The sequence below is a fragment of the Oryza sativa genome, chromosome 4, assembly GCF_034140825.1.
Source record: "Oryza sativa Japonica Group chromosome 4, ASM3414082v1".
In the NCBI taxonomy this organism is placed as follows: Eukaryota; Viridiplantae; Streptophyta; class Magnoliopsida; order Poales; family Poaceae; genus Oryza; species Oryza sativa.
The window spans coordinates 21,308,118-21,314,189 of NC_089038.1; the positions used below are offsets into that span (position 1 = coordinate 21,308,118).

At 50.3% G+C, this 6,072-nt stretch overlaps 2 protein-coding genes across 2 annotated transcripts; both read left to right on the forward strand.

Annotated features, from left to right (window-relative positions):
* The first annotated feature begins 402 nt into the window (after positions 1-402).
* Positions 403-2,872, forward strand: LOC4335841 (monooxygenase 2). The gene is made up of 4 exons (XM_015778105.3): positions 403-835; positions 955-1,020; positions 1,115-1,536; positions 2,017-2,872. Exons 1-4 carry the CDS (start codon positions 555-557, stop codon positions 2,604-2,606), a joined length of 1,359 nt encoding a protein of 452 aa, XP_015633591.1. The 5' UTR covers positions 403-554; the 3' UTR covers positions 2,607-2,872.
* A 936-nt stretch (positions 2,873-3,808) lies between these two features.
* LOC9269727 (putative UPF0496 protein 2) lies at positions 3,809-5,461 on the forward strand. Its single transcript, XM_066309282.1, has 2 exons — positions 3,809-4,060; positions 4,186-5,461. Exons 1-2 carry the CDS (start codon positions 4,042-4,044, stop codon positions 5,247-5,249), a joined length of 1,083 nt encoding a protein of 360 aa, XP_066165379.1. The 5' UTR covers positions 3,809-4,041; the 3' UTR covers positions 5,250-5,461.
* The last annotated feature ends 611 nt before the right edge of the window (positions 5,462-6,072 follow it).

Below are 6,072 nucleotides of genomic sequence, written 5' to 3' on the forward strand. Positions count from 1 at the left end.
ACTTACTCGTCATGCCATATAGAGAAAGAAAGGAACAAAGAAAGATATTTCTCCCTCTATTTCATATTATAATTTATTTGATTTTTTTATAATCAAACATTTTTAAATTTAATCAAGTTTATAGAAAATATAATATTATTTTCAACACAAAACAACATATTACCAAAATATATTTAATGTTAGATTTTTTTAGGGAATATTTAATGTTAGATTTAACTAAACTAATTTGATATTTTAAATGTTGCTACATTTTTTTTATAAACTTAACCAAATTTAATAAAGTTTGATTAGAAAAAATATCAAGTTGACTTATAATAGTAATCAGAGGAGTACCATACACGGGCACCGCTAGAGTGAGGCTCACCGCTCACACAACATCACGAAAGAAAGAATCGTGTTAGCCTGGTCGTTCTTTCGATTTGTTTACGTCCACATGTGCACAAGTTGGAACCTCGCTTTTGTTGTCCTAGATCTGGCACACACCAACCGATGTGTAGTGTAGCTCAACATTCGCAGCATCAGTGTGCGTGACAAATTTTCAGGAGCTAGGTGACATGGGCGACTTGGGCGGCGGCGGCGAGACGAAGGACGTCATCGACGTGGAGGCGGTGGTCGTGGGCGCCGGGATCGCCGGGCTCGCCACGGCGCTGGCGCTGCGGCGGGCGGGCTTTGCGGCGCGGGACGGCGGCGGTGGCGGTGGCGTCGTGGTGCTGGAGCGGCACGCCGAGCTGCGCGCCACGGGCGCCGCGCTCACCGTCTTCCCCAACGGCTGGTTCGCGCTCCGCGCGCTCGGCATCGCGCACAAGCTCACCCCTCGCTACCAACCCTACGAAACGTACGTATACCCAAGCGCGCGCACTTGAATCGATCGATCGCCACGATGGAAAACAAAAGAAAAAAGAAAAAGAATCGAATCGAATTGCTGCTGCTGCTGATGCTGATGAACGCGCGCAGATCCGTGGTGACCAACCTCGAGTCCGGAGCGACGCAGGTGTTTCGGTTTGGTGGGCACAAGAGCAGGTTTGAATTGATGCAAATTAAAACTTTTTTGAATTCGTGATTTGATCATTTGAACCGGTCGCGATTTGGCTCGACTCGACTGAAATTTTTGAAGGAGCGGCGAGGTGAGGGTGAGGCCGGTGCACCGGAGGGAGCTGCTGGAGGCGATGGCGGAGGAGCTGCCGCCGGGCACCATCCGGTTCTCGTCCAGGCTCGCCTCCATCGGCACCGAGCCCGCCGGCGGCGGCGGCGGCGGCGAGGAGCTCGCTGTCGTGGGGCTCGACGACGGCACGGTGATCCGGTCCAGGGTGCTGGTCGGGTGCGACGGCGTGCACTCGGCGGTGGCGCGGTGGCTGGGCATGGCGGAGCCGGCGAGCTCCGGCCGCTCCTGCGTCCGCGGCCTCGCCGTGTACCCCGGCGGCCACGGCGTGAGGAAGGAGCTCAGGCAGTTCCTCTCCCATGGCCTCAGGGCCGGCATGGTGCCCATCAGCGACACCGACATCTACTGGTTCGTCGTCAACAACACCGTCCCCGCAGGCAAGCCAGCCCAAATGCCTCGAATAAAAATTTGTTCAAATTTGATGATAAGTTTGTTGCAAATGTGCTTAATTATGAATTGGGAATTTAAGTTGTTGCAATTTTTTTAAGTGGAGAACTTTTAAATCTAACTATGCTTACAATATCATTTCATTGTAACTATACTATAAATATAATATAACTTTTATATAAGTATTTAAAAAATTGGATGTGTTCGGCTATGACAATTCAAACTGATTGTGACGTGTAACCAATTTCATTTGTCACAAACGGTTAAAACCAGCACGTCCGAACATAACCAATATATACAACTTTATACGTAAGTTATATAAAGATTATAATATATATAAATGTATGTCATTACATTATAGATGCACTGTTACCATACTATAATTATATTTTAAATTACATTTAACGTTTTCTACAGAAAAAACTTGAAACTGTTTTGTTAGTAATTTCTAATTTATTTTTTTTTTGCAGAGAGAGAAGCTGCCGGCGATCCGGAGAAGATCCTACGCGAGGTGACTGACAACCTGGGCCGCCACCTGCCGGAGGAGTTCCTGGACGTGGCCCGCCACTCGGACCCGGACAACCTCACGTGGGCCCCTCTGCTCTACCGGGCCCCGTGGGCCATCCTCACGGGCCGGGCCGCGCGCGGGCCCGTCACGGTGGCCGGCGACGCGTTCCACCCGATGACCCCCGACATGGCGCAGGGCGGGTGCGCCGCGCTGGAGGACGCCATCGTGCTCGCCCGCGCGCTGTCGTCTCGGTCGCCGTCGCCGTCGCCGGCCGACGGCGTGGCGGCGTACGTCGCGGAGCGCCGCGGCCGCGCCGCGTGGATCGTCGCCGGCGCGTACCTGTCGGGCTACGTCCAGCAGGGGAGCACCAGCGCCCCCGGCGTGCGCGCCGCCGCCGTCAAGCTGTTCCGCGACTGGATCTTCTACCGCTTCGTCTTCCCCTTGCTCGCCGACACCATGTGGTTCGACTGCGGCGACCTCGTCGCGCCGCCGCCGCGCGACGGCGGCGGCGAGGAGGAAGCAGCTGACTGCAAGAAGAGCCATGTACACTGAGAAAGAAACCAATGTACTATCAGTTGTACAGTCACTGCAGGTGGGACCGGACCACCTGTATCATCGTGACACCATCAGCAGGGTGATCGATCGATCGATGACATGTGTTTAATGGTTTGCTAATCGCAATAGTTACCATTTCGTTTCATTTTCAGATGTACAACGTGCTCAATAAGCTTCTTGTGTGTTTTTTGGAAGTGAGGTAGATGAGATGTAGATGTGATGTCATCATTTGCAGTGATCTACATCTGCAAGCTTTTTAAAAATCTGTTGGGGATAGCTTGTTTGTTTTTGAGATCAGCCACAAAGATAGATGCTCGTCCTCCTGTGCAAGCAAGAACAGGCGCAATGCATTTCCAATGTGGCAACCACTTGAAATACCAGAAAACAAATATATATATTAAAATTTCAGCATGGAATCCACTAGCTAAAGGTTGTTTGCAAAACCAGGGTATTACTAGTAGCCCATAGATTTCGCACATATATTTACTGCAGACTGCAGACTTCCCCCTGGGTTTCACAACAAAATTTGTCTCTTATTAACGCAATGTCTGTTGCCTTCAGTAGTAAGAATATATTCAGGGTTTTAATCCTGAAAAATGATCTGAACATCTGATACATCTTGATCTACCTGTTCTTCTCACGTGCCAATTAAACCTAGTACCTGATGAAAAGCGATCATCTGTCCCATACAATACATTGTCCAATTCTTTGGTCATTAGGCCAGCCTGTTCCTGAACAAACACGTTCTGAACACGAGACAATTGAATTGTACCACAAAGTACCTGAGCACGTACAGAAAATCAAAACTGGAAGGCCGTGTGTTGGTACAGTGCTACAAACCAAAGAGAAACCCAATCCGTTTCAGGCCAACTTGCACACCTGACGAAGCACCTATGTTCCTTGTCAGCTTTCTCTCTGGGATCACACCAGAAACCACCAAGAAATGCTTGCACACAATCTAAAGAACGGACACAGGAGAAGATAGTCAGATACACGTCGTTGGATCGACATGTAGACATGACCGGCGAGCCGTTGATTGATTGATTGATGTGGAGTGCAAGGATTGAATTGTCCATGATGGAGAAACAAAAAAAGAGAGAGAAAAAAACACGGCCTAAGGCTGGGGATCAGGAATGGAGATATTGGCTCCCTGATATCCAGGGGTGTCATCCGGGGAGGCAGCTAAGATTGTTCAGTTTTAGTTAGCTTAGCTAGCTAAGTTAGCAGTACAAGACAAAGCTTGAGATTTTTATCTGTCAGGGTCTAGGGGTTCTTGCGTATAAAGGCTTCAGGTGAGGTCCATTTTAAGCCAAGCCAAAGCCGCATCTGGATAAGAGAGGCGATTCAACAGTGCTTGTCCCAAAAAGATCAAGGAACTCCAAGAAAAGCAAACAGTGCTTGTCCCAAAAGATCAAGAAACTCGAAGAAATTCATGTGCCCATCACACCAAGGTAAGATCAGTAGAGAGAAGAAGAAAAAAAAGACAGAATTACATTGAGCTTTTCGTCATCTGTTTATCTGTTCTTGTATTTGTGCTCATAATGCTGAGGATTTTGGTTGATTTGTATTGGAGCAGCCATGGAATCCATGAGCATTGAGGAGGAGTACATCAGCACGCTGCACACGCGATCCAACGCGCGGTTCTTCTCGAGGAGCAAGCAGCAGCTGTCCGGGGTGGAGATGGAGGCGGCGGCGGCGGCGGAGCAGCAGGACGCCGTCGTCGTCCCCGCGGAGTTGCAGCGGATGATGCACCGGAGGACGTCGTCGGAGATCGAGCTAGCGATGGCGGGCTACTTCGACGCCAGCGACGAGGCGTCGGAGATCTGCAGGCAGCTGCTGGCGAACATCAAGAACGCGCAGAGCAACTACCTGTCCATGGACAGCTTCCTCGCCACCATCGTCTCCGACAGCGTCGCCGCCGCGGCGACGACGGCGCCGCTCGCAGCCGTGCGGAGCAACCCGTTCAGCGACGCGGCGACGCGGAGCAGCTTCCGGCGGATCCACGACAGGTACTCGTCCATCCTCCGCGCCATCAAGCGCAGCCACGGGAAGGTGGCGAGGAAGCTGAAGGTGGCGAGGGCCGTCCGGAAGGCCTCCCGGGCGTGCCTCGTCGTGGCGTGCGGCGCCGCGGCGGCCGCCTCCGTCGCCGTGGCCGCGCACCTCCTGCTCTTCGGCCTCCTCGTCGGCCCCGCCGCCATGGCGCTCTGCCCCATGGCGCTGAAGCGGAAGGTGACGAACACGAACGCGGCGGCGGTAGCAAGGCCGGCGAGGCGGTGGTCCACGACGGGGTCGCTGCTGCGGCTGCAGGAGCAGCTCGACACGGCGGCCAAGGGGACGTACGTGCTGGGGCGCGACCTCGACACGGTGAGCCACCTGGTGGCGCGGCTCTCCGACGGCATCGAGCGGGAGAACGCCATGGCGAGGCGGTGCGCGGAGAGGGTGGCCGCCGACAACGTCGGCGCCGCCGCCGCCGCCGGCGGGAGGTTCTTCCCGGTGCAGGAGATGGCGAACGAGCTGAGGAGAAGCTGCTCGAGCTCGAGGAAGCTCGCGGAGGAGCTGGAGGAGCACGTGTGCCTATGCCTCGCCACCATCCATAGGGCTCGACTTCTCGTCATCAAAGAGATCTCCAAGCAAGCATGAACTGAAAATTAATTACTTGATACATGATTAATTACATCTAGGATTAATATAGTTTAATCATAGTGTACAAAATTTCATGTATAATTAGGAGTAGTTGATAGAGATGATTAATTACAGCTTGTACATAAATTGTTTTTTCTTCCTTATATTTAGTACTAACAGGATTCAGGGTAAGTGACATGGTTAGAAATAATTTTGAGAAGATTTCTTAAGATTGAGGGTCTATACAAAGATCACAGAGTTTTGGTCTCATTGGCCATGCCCATGACTCACTAATTAACATTCTTTCGAAATATTAGCAGATCATACATCATTTTTTCTTTATGAAACGAATTGAGACATATGACCACACACTCAAGCTGCTTAATCACAAATATCAGACACCTCCTGTGTTCGCTCCTTCGGGTTGGGAACCCAAGCTTCTCCACAACAAAACAGAGCGGTACATTAACATGTAACATGTGATTAATTAAGTATTTACTATTTTTTTAAAAAATGGATCAATATGATTTTTAAGCAACTTTCGTATAGGATTTCTTTTTACAAAAAAGGCATCGTTTAGCAGTTTGAAAAGCGTGCGCGTGGAAAAGGAGAGTAGGGAGTTAAGAATCAGCTCTTCCAAACAGAGCATATTGCAGTGGCATAATTCTGATTGGCACATCAAATTTAATGAGAAATTAGCCATATATTATTCTATCAATCCTTGACCCAGAAACTTGGGCTTGTGGGTTGCACTTGGGTCCTTCTACAGATTTTGTTGCTTGCCGGAAATTTTTGTTTTTCTTTTACGCGATTAGATTTCCGCTCTATTAAATAGATCAGA

Excerpts from the sequence above, each read along its gene's own strand:
- LOC4335841 (XM_015778105.3), top strand. The coding sequence starts at position 555 with ATGGGCGACTTGGGCGGCGGCGGCGAGACGAAGGACGTCATCGACGTG. Across the intron at positions 1,021-1,114 it reads TTTGGTGGGCACAAGAGCAG|GAGCGGCGAGGTGAGGGTGA; the intron begins GTTTGAATTGAT and ends AAATTTTTGAAG. Across the intron at positions 1,537-2,016 it reads CAACAACACCGTCCCCGCAG|AGAGAGAAGCTGCCGGCGAT; the intron begins GCAAGCCAGCCC and ends TTTTTTTTGCAG.